General features: G+C 34.4%; 1 protein-coding gene across 1 annotated transcript in view; it reads left to right on the top strand.

Moving 5' to 3' along the window:
- Positions 1 to 18,566, top strand: part of MALRD1 (MAM and LDL receptor class A domain containing 1) — a 609,315-nt gene that overhangs the window by 181,353 nt on the left and 409,396 nt on the right. Inside the window, exon 19 of the mRNA XM_064368444.1 lies at positions 10,838 to 10,925. Coding sequence (XP_064224514.1) covers positions 10,838 to 10,925 — 88 coding nt within the window. The remainder of the gene's footprint in view (positions 1 to 10,837; positions 10,926 to 18,566) is intronic.

Raw genomic sequence — 18,566 nt, 5'->3', positions numbered from 1 at the left:
TGTATGCATACTCTATTCTCTCCACATTGCATGGTTGAATAGGTAGAAATATGATTTCAGGTGAATTGATAATTCACTCGTAGTTATCAAGTCAAGTAATTTATATTTCTAGGATATTTATTTGTGTGTGAAAAAATATATAAAATATCTCAGTTATCCAAAAAAGGACTTTATATCCCTGGGAATCTACTTGTCCTTTTTAACATAGAACTTGGATTAGATTAGTAACTCTTAAATTTTTCTATTTATTAGAAATACCTAAAGTCTTATGCAAAAATGCAAATTCCCTGCAAGCACCAATATCAAAAGCTCCAGAGGAGAGTTCTAAGAATCTGTATTTTTAGCAAAAACTGTTAGTGATTCTGATAGTAAGAAAGACAAATGGAAAAACATTAGATTAAATGATGTGTAAAGTAAGTCCCACGTTATTGAATGTCAGAATTTATTTTAAAAATTTCCTGAGATGAATTGTAAATGTTACAATTCATTCCAGCTTATCTCCTAAATAGCATCAAGGGCCCTGTATGCTCTCTTTAAATTGCATTACAAAGATGCCAACTTAAATGTAGTTAATGGAAGATAGCTGAATTATAAAAAGTGATGGTGTTTTATGCTGTTAATAAGAGCTTTTGTTAATGGTGAAGATTTTATCTGTGCTTTTAGTTCCATAGAAAGGAGAGGGTGTCAATACACTATCCCTTTCTAGTTGGTAGACAACTGACTCTATTAGTTTGCTGATACTATCTCTATAGAATATTCCATACCTCCTTCCCTCTACTATATCTATTCTTGATTTTTTTCAAGTAGATTTCCTCTCCTGATAACCATAATTTGATGACTAGCTGGCATAAATATTCAGACACATGTAGAGTTGCATTTTCATTTTGAATTAAGTAACTGGCAATTGTTTCATGGTTAGTTTCTAGGGATACTATCCAGGTCACTGAAGACCAGAAGCAAGCTGAATACACCCAGAGGGGAGACACTGTAGGAGGCCTGCTTAAGGCACTAGTGCATATTTTCGTCTGTTATAAAATGCCTGGGCATGAAGGAGAAAAAGCCAGGATGTAATTTGATTGGGAATTTCGGACTTACTGCTTTAAAGGGATTTCTGATTTGAGGCACTGCTTGAGACAAACTCATCCTCTTAAACAGGAGCCTGGGGCAGTGGCTGGACACCAGAGTATAAAAACAAAAAATAGAACTCAGGCTTATCTTGTGACAGATGAAGCTGAGGCGACTGTTTGAATATTTACCCCCGGCATAACTGGGATAAAGGACCATCCTGCTGAGCTGCCAGATATGCAATGAGAATAGTTTTGATAACTAATTCCCAGTTTTCAGGGAAAGTAGTATACTAATATGTAAGAATTGAATGCTTTTAATTTTTATTTTTGCATGTACAAAAATATGATACTTGAAGAGTTCCAGAAAAGCATTAATGGGTAATTTCATCAGTTTGATATAAAGGGATGCTTTCAATCACTTAGCTTAGTATGAATATGTGGCTTTATACAACAGTGTGTTTCTTTTCTCTTTAGTTGTGTCACTTAATGCCATCAAAAATCCCATTACACAAATTTGTATGAGAAAGGCTGCTGCCTAGTTTAGTGAACTTATGATGAAAGATATTTATCAAAACTTTGACCAAATATACAATAAAAAATATTTAACTTGCACAGCTAGTCTAGATTGTGCCTAGGATCTCATGAACGAAGATCCAGAAAGTTCTTGCCAAATGGAATTTTTTTAAATAGAAAAGTCAAAGGGCTTTCATATGAAAGAGCACTTGGTTGCACTACTGATTGTGCCTAGGATCTCATGAACGAAGATCCAGAAAGTTCTTGCCAAATTGAATTTTTTTAAATAGAAAAGTCAAAGGGCTTTCATATGAAAGAGTACTTGGTTGCACTACTGACACATCTTCACAAACTGAAAAAAAATTTTATATATATATATATAACAAAAAGCCTTAAGAAATTAATGACCCTCAACATGATCACAAATTAAATAATTTCATTAAAAATATTCTCTTAACATTTATCTCATTAAGAAATTACTTAAGTAATACAACATCTCTTACATACTTAAGTATAACTTGGGTTGCAAGGGCTTCCCAAGGTATGAACCACCAAGCAGATTTTACTCTAGATTTCTAGAATTAAAATTATCTGTTTTTTCAAGCAATTAAGGAGTGATGTTTAATTTCTATGTTAAAGGGTTTGCAACATTTCTTAATATTCCTGTGTTCTTACGATTCTTTGGTCTTGTAAGGTCTGTTGTATATATTAGTCTTATTGTAAGGAGAGATACATGTTAAGTTATAGATTTTGATGAGCTAAATTACCCCACCTCCAAACTACAATTAAATGTGCATATTATGTTACAGTTAATGTTCAGCATACCCTCAAATACCATTTTGGGAATCAATGGCTCAGGTGACATGAAAGCATTTCCACATGTGAGTAATAAAAAAGACAACATTAACATTATATTTTTATTTTCAAGGAAGTCAAATTTGAAGAGCAATTACAAAGTGGACAAGAACATGACAATAAAAACACTTGAAAGTTACATTTCAAATAACATACTATAAATTTTAAAGAAGAAAATGTCATTAAGAGCATTAGTTTTGTTAAATACTTTACCCACGTTAAATTTAACATAGTTACGTTGAGCAAGGGAAGAGTCAAAAATTGGACAGCACTCAGAACCAGGAGCAGTTCAGAGAGCTCCACCCATTAACATGGGCAGGCAGTATTTGTAGACAGAAAAAGGGAGTGACATACATAGACAGCTTGATTGGTTAGAGCTCAGCGTTTGCCTTATTTGGTCATGGTGTGATGAGGCATTTGCTTTATATTGACATGGTCTAATCATTTGGGCTAAAGTTTGGCTGCTGTGATTGGCTGACACTTAGTTATAGGAGTATACTCTTAGTATAAGTACTAAGGTACTAAGTCTAGAGAAAGCTTTAGGCCAAATTTAATTTAACCTAACAGTTTCAAAAGCAGTTATTATTTTCACTAAAATGAGATTTAAAAATCTAAATTAAAAAAGTATTTATTTTAGAAGAACCTTTATTTTACAGAACTCATTCCTGTCATAAAGATCTGAACTGCAGTTACATAATGAATATTAAGGTGCCATGAAAAAAATGTGTGACATATAGAAAATGTTATATTATTAATAATGTAGTGTTAACCACTTGGTAGATGTTAACAATCTATAATAAGGATTAATAGTTATTTAAATATAAATAACTCTCTAAATTGCTTTTGTATTATTTGCATAGCTTCCTCTGTCATTTAACACCTATTAGTGACTATGTGATCAGTTAAAAAAAAAAAAAAAAAGCTAAGAAGCCTAGTAAAAGTAAAGGAGAATATGAAAGTAAAAATTTGATTGGAGCATTTGAACTTTTTAAACCAGTCAAGAATTAGACTATTTTTGACTTTTTAGACATCATTTAACCACCAGTCTTTCTATGAACCTATGAATGAGTTATTTAAATTTTGTGGGTCTCATTATTGAAATGTAAAATAAGGATTTTAGATTTAAAATGTTCTCTATGGACACATTTGATATTAAAATGATAGATTTTTAAAAATATGTTATACAAATATGTATGTGTAATATATAATTTCACTTATATTTCATATAAATTAAAACAAATATATACATGTATATGTTTGTATATATGTGTGTACATATATGCGTGTATATATAGATGTGTGTATGTGTGTATATATATTTCTTTTAATTCCTCTAACAAATGAAATTTTTATTACTCCAGATAGAAAGTTATGCTTGATAAGTAGCTGAAGATGGAAGGAAAGGACTTGGAAATGCAGACATAAGTTGGGGAATGGAAAAAGGAGGAAGGCCATGGCAAAGCTATATAAATATAGGTAGAAATTGAATTGGAATCCAGGAACAAGGCCGTGTAAGGAAGAGAAAGACATGGTTTTAAAGCAAAAGGATACATCATTTGTCAACAGTTGAGATAGAGTGTGAAATATTAGCATAATCAGTATCTTTGCCACTTTTTTTTTTGATAAATGTATGCCATGTAAAACAGGTGGGATGTGGCGTGGCACTTAGCGTAATACCAGCAGTTTTAGTTGAAAGGAGAAGTTTCATTTTTCCTTAAAATACATTAAGAGCATATAATGTGCTAGTCACTGTGCTGGATGCTGTGTTTGCAGTGCTTCCTTCAGTGTCCTTCCTGGAGGTTGTCCTTAATGTCTCATAGAGAAGACAAACATTAAATGCACAAATACTTAGGTGATTCTAAACTATAAGACATTTGTAAAAAAAAAAAAACAACAAAAAAAGCCTGAGCTTGAAGGTCAAGGAAGACTTCTCTGAGGAAGTAACATCTAACCTGGAACTTCAGATGGGATTTCCAATTCACAATAACTAATGGATGAATATATGGGACATTGAGCTAGAACAAAAGACAAATGTGGATTAGTTAAGGTTTAAGTAGGATTTAAATCTATTGTTTGATTGTTTTATTTCTGCTTTAGGTCCATATTAGTATTAAGTTGCTACATAAAAATATAAACATAGGGGTAGATTTGGGATTTGATGTCTCCTTTTACAAAGAGAATGAAAGGCATATGATGATTTTTGTAAAAAGAGCTGTATATTAAAATAATAGAGTTCAACTCTTTATTACCTTTAATAGTGTAGAAGATTAAAAAAATTAGTCTGTTGATGGGAAAAAATGACATTTAACACATTTAAAACTGTGCTTCCTAGGTTGGGCACAGTGGCTCATGCCTGTAATCCCAGCACTTTGAGAGGCCGAAGTGAGCAGATGATGAGGTCAGCGGATCACAAGGTCAGCAGTTTGAGACAAGCCAGACCAACATAGTGAAATCCCATCTCTACTAAAAATACAAAAATTATGTGAGTGTGGTGGTTGGCATGTGTTGTCCCAGCTACTTAGGAGGCTGAGGCAGGAAAATTACTTGAACCTGGGAGGTGGACATTGTAGTGAGCTGAGATCGTGCCATTGCACTCCAGGCTGGGTGACAGAGTGAGACTCTGTCTCGGGAAAAAAAAAAAAAAATTACCAAAACACCCTAAATAAGAATTTAAGAATTTAATTTTTGGCATGTGTGAGCCTATTGATTGGACAGTATTATATTGTAATCTGTTAAAACCTTGTTATACTTCATGTCGTTTCTAAATAACAAAAACACAGTTTTCTGAAAATTTTAATCAACAGTTCTAAACCTTCTTTACTTTTTTCTTATCAACCAGACTTTTTTTCAATTAAGTCATTTTTTGGAACCTTTAGTCAAATAAATTCCATGTAATTTTTAGGATTGGAAAAATTGAGAATGATTTGTCCTCATTCACATAATAGATGAGATGAGAAGCGGGTTACAGGGTATATGGATTCTCAGAGGATACTTTAAAATAGCATGTGAATGTGCATTTTCAAGTAGCAAACTAATTTCAAGATGATCAATAGTGATTCTTTTTAAAATCCACTTAGGCAGGTTTCAGGAAGGCATTGTTATATATTGGAGGCAAAAAAATCAAAACTAAACAAAAATGTGACCCAATTTTGGCCCTTTTTTTTTGTACGTCTAAAAATACAGAGAAAAATGGAATTGAAATGAATTTTGTGGCTTGTGAACCCTTTAAAAACTGCAGGAAGCAAATTAATCTCATATGACTTGAATACTTAGAGATGATATATGTGATGATACGTATAATGGAAGACATCTGTTTACATTCCAAATTAAAACTCAGCTCCCCACATCCTCCCTCTCTCTCTCCTTGTCTCTCTCTAAATGTGTGTATTCTCTTTCACTCAACAAGATTAGAAGAAAGAATTCTATGCAAGTAAAAAAACATGTCTGAGGTTTTGAATGACCCAATTTCTTAAACCTTTTTTGATTTCTTTTATTATTATTATTATTATTTACTTTCTGACCTCAACACAGCAGAGACTCTGATGGGAAAAGATTTTGTGGGCGGGCAGCAGGTGAGTGGTCGAATCTGGAATACTTTAACAAATGAGACTCCTTCCTTCAGAAGAGTATAAAATGAAACATTTTATAAGGGGAAGGGAAGCTGAATTGACTTAACCATTCTGATGTACAGAAATATTAGAAAAGAATTAAAAGATCATAGTGCTTCCACAAATGAAATATTTCAACCATGTAGCACCATCCAGCTGCCCTGTTTGGAGATAATTCTCATGGATTTCTTCTGTTTGGCACAGTTCAGCCTTTGAGCAAAGGGTATATTTAAATTGCCTTTACCTTGAGACATTTGCTTACATTCCAGAGTAAAAATAAGCTCTCCTTGCCACCTCTCTTTATCTGGAGGGGAGAATGGGCAGACGCGCCAGCAGCATATTCCAGCTGGGGTGTCCCCATTTTGGATTCCTCTCCTGTGGGTGATATATATTGCACACACGGGTAAACATCCCGCCCTCCTCATGTTGTCCTATGGAAATGGAAGGTGCTTCTCTGGTTATTGCTTTTCCTGTCTTTCTGTATCAGAGGCCTAGTGTCTTATCTCACTGCATGTATATGAAATAGTGGCAAACTCATTAGCTTCCAAGTAGGATAAAATCTAAGGCCCTTCATGCTTTCTGAGTTAAACTACACAAGGAATGGCAAACCCAAATAACTATGGGAACCAGGCCTGTGACATGAACTGAAAGAAGTAGGTGACATGGTTTGGTCTGTGTCCCCACCCAAATCTCATGTTGATTTATAATACCCGGTGTTGGGGAGGGACCTGCTGTGAGGTGATTGGATTATAATACCCAGTGTTGGGGGAGGGACCTGCTGTGAGGTGATTGGATACATGGGGGATGATTTCTCCTTGCTCTTCTCATGATAATCAGTTCTCATGAGATCTGGTTGTTTAAAAGTGTGAAGCACTTTCCCTCTTCCCTCTTCATTCTCTTCCTCCTGCTCCAGCCACATAGGAAATGCTGGCTTCCCTTTGCCTTCTGCCGTGATTATAAGTTTTCTGAGGCCTCCCAAGCCATGCTTCTTATACAGCCTGTGGAACTGTGAATCAATAAAACCTTTCTTTCTTTTCTCTTTTCTTTCTTTCTTTCCTTTCCTTTCTTGCTTTCCCTCTTGTTTCCCAAGCTGGAGTGCAATGGCACAATCTTGGCTCACTGCAACCTCTGCCTCCCAGCTTTGAGTGATTTTCCTGCCTCAGCTTTTCAAGTAGCTGGGATTACGGGTGTGCCACCATGCCCGGCTAATTTTTTGTATTTTTAGTAGAAACGGGGTTTCACCTTGTTGGCCAGGCTTGTCTCAAACCCTTACCTCAGGTGATCTGCCTGCCTCAGCCTCCCAAAGTGCTGGGATTAAGGTGTGAGCCACAGTACCTGGCTGAAACTACTTTTCTTTACAGATTGCTCAGTCTCATGCAATTCTTTATAGCAACGTGAGAACCAACTAATATAGTAGGTGAGCTTTAAAATAATGAATGGCAACTGACAACCTTTTTGTGAGTACTTAATAGGGAGTACTAGTGTCTGCAACAGCTGAAGAGCAGTGTCTCCTTGTGAGATACCCTATCTCTCAGTATCTCACAAAAGTAGTATCTCACAAGACAGCAGTGCTCTTCAGCTGTTGCAGACACTAGTACTCAGGAGCACTGATGGAGTTAAACTAAACTCTTATGGACTGGGTCCAGCCCAAGGGTCACCATTTATTCTTCTCTATCATAAATGGTGAGATATTCAAGGATAGGAATGAATTTATTTCTTCCTGGTAACCATGGAAACACTTGGCACAATGCCTAAGTAGGCACTCATTTTTCTTTTCTGAATCAAAGATTCTCAGCAAGCTATAAGCCAGACATTAGCTAAGAAGAGATAAAATATAAAGCCAAAAGATCAACATAAATTTTGCCGTGATTTTTTCCCAAAATAAGAACACAGTCAGATTTGGTAGACATCATATTTTTTTCATTTTAGTAATCCTCTTATAGTTGTTGACTACATATTCCAGCATTTTATTTTGTCTTTACTATTATCACAATGTTATTTTTATTATCCATTTCAGTGCCCAGTTTCTTACACAGTTTTAATATGGCACTTACGTCCTTGTTTCATGATAAATGGTTTTCATATATCTACTATAATAATTGAAAAACTCCAATTATTCTGCAGTTTTGTGTAAGTGATAGAGTCAGCCACAGAGTGAGATACATAAAATTTGTCAGGCCAAATCTAGTTTTATTTCATAGAGATTGGTTTCAGGGTTATGTAAACAATTGTAAAGATGATTTAAAAACCCTTTTATATTGTATCCAGCAAATATTTCCCTAAGTATTGGCCTAAAATGTTTTCAATTCCAAGCTGATTTTCTAAAAGCTCCCAAGAATTGTAGGTCATGTGGTGAAATATTAGATAGTTGTTTGAATGTGTTTAGAAGAGTTTAACTACTTAACATATTAGTCAGTTGTTAAAATGGGCTACAAGAGAGATTCATATAATGCCTTTCATTCTGTTTGTACATTTTTAATTATTGAAAAATCCAATGAAAAATAAATGGATATCATTAAGAAGTATAAGATCGAGCATAAATATTTGTCCTCTAGGAAATTATAAGTGGATAACAAGAGAAGATTGTTCTTAGTTCTGAACTGAAAAATAGATTGTTTGGAATAGTCTCAGAAAAATGCTTTTCCTAAATATTCAAAAGAGACTGAGACTGCAGTTGTACATACAGATGGACAATTTCAGTGTCTCAAATTGTGACTATTGTTCATTAATTCTCAAGAATGCTAACATTTAGGAGTTAGCAAATTGAAGATATTTTGGTAAAAATTAAATTGAGTATTTGAGCAATATCCAACTGTCTTCTATTTTCACTCGTTTCTATTTCTTCCCATTGCCTTTGACTGCAGATAAAAGCAATATTAAAATACTTCTCATGCAATATGAAGTAAATGCCAAAAGAAAAATGCCTGTGTAAATCACATCCTCTCATAAGTTCTGCTAACCTGCTATGGCCCTCTCTGGGTTACAGAATTTTTCTGAAATTTTTATAGTCAACTCTTTAATTTGTGACTATATAAAGACAAATATTGGAACAGTTGAGTCCAAACACCAGAATGGAGCTATGAATGTGTATATATCCCTAAAGTTGGTTTATATGTGTATATATCCCTAAAGTTGGTTTATATCCCTAAAGCTATTTATATGTACAGTAACCTCACTCTCTATGAACTGGGATGTTAATGTCAATTCTCTATTCTTTCTCATTAATAAGGTAATGGTACTCATGAGCAGTGTGGCCAAGTCAATAGTATTTATTTTTATTCTAGTTTTTTCCTTCTCGCTGTATCTTCTGAGGTTTTGTTAGCATGTTCTGTGTTGTGTTGCAGTGGGATTTACATGTATTGGCATAGGATATTCATTAGTGATTAATTTATATTTGTGCCACTTCCCCATTGTTCACCCAACTCTATTTTAAAAAATAAAACAGAATACATTTTCCTGTCGTATGTTCTTTCAAATTCTATCTGCTGGTTTATGTTTGTTGAAAATAATTGTATGATTTTGTACTAAACATTCTTTAACATTTTTGTTTTCTCTGCCTATAATGTCTTTCATTCATGATGGTGGTGGAAAAAAGGATGCATTTTATGTTTGGAGAGACTCTTTGTGAAACAGCAGGACACTTCTTATATAACACCATTAAACGTTTTTCAAACAATGTCAGGTGGTCCATATTTGCTCACTAGTTCTATGAAGAAACATTTTCCAAATTACTTTATTTCCTCAGTGACAAGGGAGAAAATCCTGGTAGACCTCAAGAAAGAGTAGAAATTTGGGGAAAGGTGTTAAGAGGTTTGAGGTCAGCAATTTGACCTTTTAAAACTTTCTTCTTCAGGGATAATGTCAACAAATAATGTATGTGATAACTTTTAATGAAGGATAGAGCTTGAAAAGTAAAACTTCAATTCCAACATATAACATTTTGAGGAAAATGAAGTGAAGACATATGTTCATATAACAATGGAAAAACTTAATGTGTTTTTCTAAGCTTGAGTTTGCAAGAAGTTCTATATTATTAAATTATGGTGATATTGCTAGTAAGCATGCAACAATTTGTAAAAGTAGTAAAATAATTCATCATGATTAATTCTGTCACAGTAAATCTCAGCTGTAATCACAGTCTACCCCATACTACAGTGGTTTGTCTATATGTGGTATTTCATATTTTACTAAAGTTTTGGTGGAACTGCAGCTCCTGTAGCAGCACAAATGTCATTGATTTCACTTTGATTAATGTGGCCCTGAAGGAGATCTAATCATTATTAGCTAGTTTCATAAACTGTTACAGAATCCGCGTCATGTGAGAAATGTTCTAAAGCCCTTAAAAATGTATATCCTAGCAAGTAGTTCTGGTAGCAAATTGGGTTTCTAGGGGAATGAGGGGGTTTAACTTGGGAAACAGATAACCTAGGGGGATCAGGGGACAATTATTTGCCTTCAGATACTTAAAGGACCAGAAGAAAACAATGCCAATCTAGAACTAATGGTTGAAAGTTATAGAGCAGTGGATATCAATCTAATATATTGAAATTTCAAAAATGGAAACTCATCAGAAACACAGTGAGCTCCATGGATCTAACAGGCTCAATAAAGTATGGAGATTCTTGTTACTAGAAGTATTCAAGGCAAGATGATCACTTATGGAGACTACTACAAAGTATTTTTTTAATGGCACAGAAGAGTGTTATATTTGGGTAAATTCTAAATTCCTCTTTAACCATTTAATAACTAAATTTACTTTGCCACATAAAGAAGTTTATTATTATTATTTTTTAGATATTGGTGGAGGCTTCAGTGGGAGATGGTTTCGCTGGAGATATTGCCATCGATGATCTGTCATTCATGGACTGCACCCTCTACCCTGGTAAGAGAGAACATTTCAATTTGGGGTTATTTCTAAATCTGTTTACTTGGAAAACTTCCAAGGAAATCAATATTTCATTTCTACAAAATTTCCAACATGACCTTGCCTTTATTCTGTTTCTCAAATCGATTAACTCTGGAAAATATTTTTTTTTTAGGTCTTTGCTAGTAATTAGTTTTAAAGTGTCAACATCATCAATATGTTTGAATCACTTATGTCTATGTCTTATCACATGCAAAATACTAGAAAGTCATGCCTGAAGTTAAAATGTTATTCCATTATACTTAAGGAGTTAAAATAACCAAAACCATTTGCCTTATAATTACATTGTATTGGATACTTCATTAACTTCTCAGTTATCTTCAGTGGTATTTTACTCTCAGGAAACAAAGTATTTCTAAGGATTATTGTCAACCATTTCTTCACTATGTTATAGGTTTATGTCTATTAAAATGACATAAATGACATTTTTTTCCAGATTTATATATCCATTTTCAAACTTTTCCCCTGAACTCCAGAGTTACATACTAACTACCTACTCACTGGCTCAACCTGGAAGTCTAGTAGGCATCTTAAAGAAAATGCTAGAAAATAACCTAAAATGAACACAACTCAGGCCTTGAATAGTGTTACTAGGAGAAACCCATTCTGGGAAGTACATAGTGATCTAGGAAGACTGGATTTTAAACTCAGAGTTTGGCACTCAGACTGAGAGCTCTTAAAGTGCATGACGAGGGAACATGATCTCCTCCCTGGAGTGATCACAGGTTGGGACCCAACAACATTCTCAATTGCTGAAAACTTAACCTCCATCCCTGCTCCATCATCTTAGTCTCAATTGCTGAGCAGAGCACTAACTTTATTGTTGGCAGAATCAGAGGATGAGGCTGATTCCAGTCTTTTCAGTTGTAGCTATGTGATGCAGCTCTGATCCTTCCCTCCACTCATAGAACTCTGGAGATAGCCAAATCCCTCTCTTGAAGGCCAGCAAAATGAGAGGCAGAATTGAACAAATTTACCCTTACCTCTCAATGCCTAAAAGTGAATTCCTGATTGCATGTTGCCTCTCAAGTCTGTCATTCCTGCACACCTCCCTATCTGAGCAACTGACAGTTTATGTCTAGCTGCTTATTCCATATTAATAAATTTGGTTTATATTAACAAATCTGGTTTAGAACCCACTTCTTACTGCCCTCACCAGTTTCCACTTGGTCCAAGCAACCAGTGTCTATGCACGAATTATTGTAATTGCTTTTTAAATGATCTCTCTGCTCCTACCCTTGAGCACTATGTTCTGAAAACAGCAGCCCACATATTCCTTTTCTAACTTAGATGAGAGTGTGTTGTACTATTGTCAGAATCTTCCTGTGAATTTCTGTCTAATTTAGGGCAAAACTCAAACTAATGATAGCTTCCAAGGAATAAATGACTGACCCCTCCTTCTCCTTGAATTCACCTTTCACCAGTGTGTATCTCACTTACTTTTCCCTACTACAACGGCCTCTGAGCTAATACTAGAGTACTTCAGCCAATTCATGGTGTATTCATCCATTCTCACACTGCTAATAAAGACATACCCAAAACTGAGTAATTTATGTAGGAAAGTGGTTTAATTGACTCACAGTTCCACATGGCTGGGAAGGCCTCACAATCATGGTAGAAGGTGAAGGAGGAGCAAAGTCACATTTTACATGGTGGCAGGCAATGGGAGTGGGTTCAGGGGAACTCCCCTTTTGTTTTTCTTTTCTTTTCTTTTCTTTTTTTTTTTTTGAGGAGGAGTTTTGCTCTTGTTGCCCAGGCTGGAGTGCAATGGTACAATCTCAGCTTACTGCAACCTCAGCCTCCCAGGTTCAAGTGATTCTCCTGTCTCAGCCTCCCAAGTAGCTGGGATTACAGGCATCTGCCATCACACCTGGCTAATTTTTGTATTTTTAGTAGAGATGGGGCTTTACCATGTTGGTCAGGCTGGTTGTGAACTCCTGACCTCAGGTGATCTACACGTCTCGGCCTCCCAAAGTGCTGGGATTACAGCTGTGAGCCACCATGCCTGGCCAGAACTCTCCTTTATAAATCCATCATATATTGTAAGACTTATTCATTTTCACGAGAACAGTATGGGAAAGATCCATCCCCATGATTCAAGTACCTCTCATTGGGTCACTCTCATGACGTGGAGATTGTGGGAACTCTAATTCAAGATGAGATTTGATTAGGGACACAGCCAAACCAATCATATGGTGAGGGCTTTTCCAACTGCTTTTCCCTGTTCCTGGAACAGATTTCCCACAGATGTTTATCTGATTCCCTCCCTTACTTCCTTCTGGTCTCCGCTAGAGTTTCTTCTTCAGGGAAGCCTTCTCTGAACACAACACATGCATAGTTTCTTTCTTATCCAGCATTTTCTATTTCCATTTCTGGTGTTACTTTTCTCTACAACACCTACCACCCTTAGTTACATTTCTGTTTTCCCCCATAATGATGTTAGTTGCATGAGAGCAGGTACATCACCTGTTCACTGTTTCATCTCTCACACCTAAAACAGTATCTGACACATAGTAGTACTCAATAAATATTTGTTGGATGGATAAGTAGATAGAGGGATGTCAATATTTTAGGTGTTTTATATATTCTTGTTATATATTTTAGTTTAGTTTTAATATTACTAAAATATTAAGTATTTCTATGTGCCAAATGCTATATTATATGTCAGTCAGCTTTTGTTGAAAGCCAAGTGTCAGTAGCTTATGACTACAGACCCATTTATTTCTTGCTCTCAAGTGTGTGGGTTGGCATGGAACAATAAGAGCAAAGAGATAGACAGACAGATAAATAAATGGACAGATCTTATTCATAGGTCTGTGTAAAAAGCATATTTAAAATTTCAATTGGGACATGGTATACATCTTATTGTGTCTGTTCATGTTCATTATCCATTGATCAGAGCCTAACAATGGGGCATAGGTGTATTTTCCACCTACAGGAAGCTGGGCAAGGGTAGGGGAGATAGAAAATCTTTACAAGAAAGGGAGGTGATATGTAGGCACAGTATTACAACTGGCCACTCATGCGTATTTTATCTTACTTAATCTTACAATGTTTTAAGAGTCTAGAAGAGTGCCTGGTCCATCATAGGTGAATAGATGTTGTATGTGGAGCAGGATAAATGCCTTTATTATCCCAGTTTTATGGAGGAAATTGAAAGGGAGATAACCTGCTCATGAGTACCTAGCTGTAAAGTGGCAGAACACAGTAACTACTTCTCGGGACCATAATGTTCACCACTAGTATTATACTACTCAGCAAACACACTAAACCTGCAAGGAAGAGGCTGCAATGTCCAATTTATAGATATGAAAAATTAAAGAGCATAAGCAGCCTGGATGAGAATACAAAATTAAGGATTGAATTGTGATTTTACCTGAGCTGGTCTGATTTCAGTGGCCAGGGCTTTCCCCACATTGCCCCCAAATCTGAGATCAGAGAGAAACACTGTGACCTCAGAGGCAGAAGAGAACAAAAAAGAACATGGAAAAGAAACATGGAACTGTTGAAACTGTTGCTGCCCTAATTATCTGGTTAAATCCATTCTTTGGCTTACAGTTCCAAAGGGAGGTAGAACAGCTTCTAGAGGCACAGGCAGAGATGTGAAATACCAGCTACAGAGTGCTAGTCCCAATTTTCTGTTTCAAGTTTTGGAAGAAAAATATAGAACTTTACCAACTGTTTGAGCTGTGTGTTTTTTTATTGCACTGGCTTCATAACAAAAGAAACTATGGGTCAAAACCACAAGGCCTGTTGAATCCATAGGTTTCATAAAGGACTTTGATATAATCTTGCCGTAAGATGAAACAAAAATAAAAATTGGTCTCTTCATAAAAATTGTTACTGTTGATGCTTTCCAGTAATTTTTTTTTTTTCATGGCATCATGCCCCTGGATATACACCCAGAACTGGGATTGCTGGATTATACAGATAGTTATATTTTTAATTTTTTAAGCAACCTCCATGCTATTTTTCCTAAGGGTTGTATCAATTTACATTCCTACCAACAGTGTCTAAGAGTTCCCTTTTCTCTACATCCTCAGTGACCCTTGCTATCTTACAACTTTTGTTAATAGATACCCTAACAGATGAGGAGTAATATATCATCATAGTTTTGATTTGCATTTTCCTGATCATTACTGCTAGTGAGTGATTTTTCATGTACCTATTGTCTCTGTCTTCTTTGGAAAAAAGATGTCTATTCAGGTATTTTGCCCCTCTTAAAACTGGATTCTTTGCTGTTGTTGTTTTTTGTTTTTGCTGTTGAGTTGTATGAGTATTTTAGGTAGTTTGGATATTAACTCCTTATCAGTTACATAGTTGAGAAATATTTTCTTCCATTGTGATTTTTGTACATGATGTAAGAGCCCAATTTCATTTTGCTTTGCATGTGGATATCCAGTTCTTTAACACCACTTATTGAAGAGATTATATTTTCCCATCGTATATTCTTGTCACTTTTCTTATAGATTACTTGTCTATATGTGTATGGGTTTATTTCTGTGCTTTCTATTATGCTCCATTGGTCTATGTTTCTGTTTTTATACAAGTACCATGCTTGATTTCTACAGCATTGTAATATAATTTGAAATCAGGAAGTGTGATGTCATCAGCTTTTTTCTTCTTGTTCAAAATTGCCTTAGCTATTTGGAATCTTTTGTAGTTCTGTGTGAATTTTTAGGATAGTTTTTTCTACTTCTGTGAAAAATGCCGTAAGAATTTTCATAAGGATTGCATTAAATTCGATTGCAAGACAGATGTAGATTGCTTTTAGTAGCATGGACATTTTGACAATATTAATTCTTTTGATACATAAACATGGGATATATTTTCATTTATTTGGATATTTTCCAATTCATTTTATCAATATTTTATGGTTTTTAGTGTACAGATGTTTTATCATTTTGGTTAAATTTATTCCTAAGTATTTTTTTTTCTTTTTGGTCCTATTATAAATAGAATACTATTCTTAATTGTTTTTAGATAGCTTGTTTTGGTGTATTGAAACACAACTGATTTTTGTGTTTCATAATGTGTTTATCTCATTTCTTATTTGACCAACATTTTGGTGGAGATGTTAGAGCTGCCTACATGTAAGATGATATCATCTGCAAACAGGAATCATTTTACTCTTTTCTTTCCAGTATAGGTGCCTTTTATTTCATTGTCTTGTGTAATTGCTCTAGCTAAGACTTCCAGTTTTACGTTGGATAGAATTGGGGAGAGTAGGTGTCTTTTTCTTATTCCTGATACTAGAGGAAAATCTTTTATCTTTTTACCACTGGGTGTGATGTTAACTTTGGGCTTATATAGGGGTTTGCTTTTACCTACATCCTCCCAACACTTACTAAAAGCTTTAAGGCTGTTACTGGATTGAGGAGCATTTCTTCTATTTCTAATTTGTTTGGAGTTTTTATTGTGAAAGTATGTCAATATTGTTAAATGCTTTTTCTACATTTGTTGACATGGTCAGAAGATTTTAAGCCTTCATTCTGTTAATGTTATGTATCACATTCATTAATTTACATATGTTGAGCCATCTTTATGTCCCAGGGATAAATTCCACTTGGTTGTGATACATGATCCTTTTATGCTATTGTTGAATTCAGCTTGCCAGTATTTTGTTGAGGATTTTTGCATCTATACTCATCAGACATGTTAGCCTGTAATTTTTTTTCCTGATAGTCTTTTCTGGCTTGGTATCAGGCTGATCTTAAAAAATAATTTTGAAAGTGTTCATTCCTTTTCAGTTTTTGGAAGAGTCTGTTAAGGATTGGTATGAATCCTTTAAATGTTTAGTGGAATTTAGTCGTGAATCCCTCAGGCCCTGGCCTTTTCTTTGGTGGGAGATTTTTGGTTAATGATTCAATCTCATTACTCATAATTCATCTGTTTAGGTTTTTTATTTCTTCTTGATTCCATCTTGGTAGGTCATATGTTTCTAGGAATTTATCAGTTTCTTTAATGTTATTCAATTTCTTGGGGTATAGTTGTTAATAGCAGTCTTGTATGATCCTTTGTATTTCTGTGGCATCAGTTGTAATGTCTCTTCCTTTCCGATTTTATTTGATCCTTCTGTTCTTATTATAGCTAAAGGTTTATTAATTTTATCTTTTCAAAAAATTATGTTTCATTGATCTTTTAGTTTTTCTTTATTGTAATGATTTCTGCTCTGATCTTTATTATTTCCTTCTTTCTACTAACTTAGTGCTTAGTTTTCCTTCTTTCTACTAACTTCGTGCTTAGAAGAAAAGCAAGTTCTTTTTCAAGTTCCTTGAGGTATAAAGATAGGTTGTTTATTTGGGATTTTTTATTTAATATTTTTTTTATTTCTGAGGTATTTATTACTATAAATTTTCCTTTTAGAACTGCTATTGCTGCATTCCATAAGTTTTGGTATGTTGTGTTTCCATTTTCATTTATCTCAGATTTTTTATTTCATTTTTATTTCTTCTTTGATCTATTGATTTTTAAGTAGTGTGTTGTTTTAATTGCCATGTTTGTGAATTTTTCAACTTTTCTCCTGTCATTGATTTCCAGTGTCATTCCGTTGTGATTAGTAAAGATGCTGGATATGATTTCAAACTTCCTAAATTTGTTAATGCTTGTTTTGTGGCCTAACATATTATCTATCCTGGAGAATGGTCTGTATGCACTTGAGAATGTATATTCTGCTGTTGAATATAATGTTCTGTATATGTTTGCTAGTCCCATTTGTTCTAAAGTATCATTTAAGTTCAATGTGTCTTAATTGATTTTCTGTCTGTATGATCTATCCATTGTTGGAAGCGGGATATTGAAGTCCTTTATTATTATTGTTTTGTTGTCTCTTTCTCCCTTCAGATTAATTAATATTTGTTATATATTTGGGTTCTCTCATGTTGAGTACATATATATTTATGATTATTATATCCTCTTGATTAATTGACTACTGTATATTTATATAATAAACGTTTTGTCTCTTTTTACTATTTTTGACTTCAAATATATTTTGATTTTGTCTCATATAAATCTAGCTTCCTGAGCTCTTTTTTGGTTTGCATTTGCATGGAATGTGCTTCATCTGTCTATCTTCACATTCTATCTGTGTTCTCAAAGTTGAAGTGAGAGTCTTGCAGGCAGTACACTGTTAGATCTTTTTTTTTTTTGGATCCATTAAGACAGTCTATATCTTTTCATTGGAGAATGTAATCCACTTACATTTAAAGTAATTATTAATAGGTAAGGACTTATTATAGCCTTTTAAAAATTTTCTTTCTAGCTGTTTCATAGATCTTTTGTTTCCTTCTTTCTCTCTTGCTACCTTCCATTGTGTTTTGATGATTTCCTGTAGTGGTAAGCTTTGATTGCTTTCTCTTTACCTTTTGTCTGTTTACTATAGAGTTTTGCTATGTGTTTCACATAAGGCTTACAAAAACCAGCTTATGGTTACAACAGTTCATTTTAAGCTAATAAAATCTTAATTTTAAATTAATTTAAATTTTAAATTAACTTAAATCTATTTCCAATTTAATTCCATATAAAAACCCTACACATTCTCCCACCCCAACATTTATGTTTTTGATTTCACAATTTACATCTTTTTATATTTATAAAATT

The sequence above is a fragment of the Aotus nancymaae genome, unplaced genomic scaffold (assembly GCF_030222135.1).
Source record: "Aotus nancymaae isolate 86718 unplaced genomic scaffold, 86718_ANA_hifiasm-v0.15.2.pri h1tg000077l, whole genome shotgun sequence".
Lineage (NCBI taxonomy): Eukaryota > Metazoa > Chordata > Mammalia > Primates > Aotidae > Aotus > Aotus nancymaae.
This window is presented reverse-complemented; position numbering and strand designations above follow the sequence as displayed.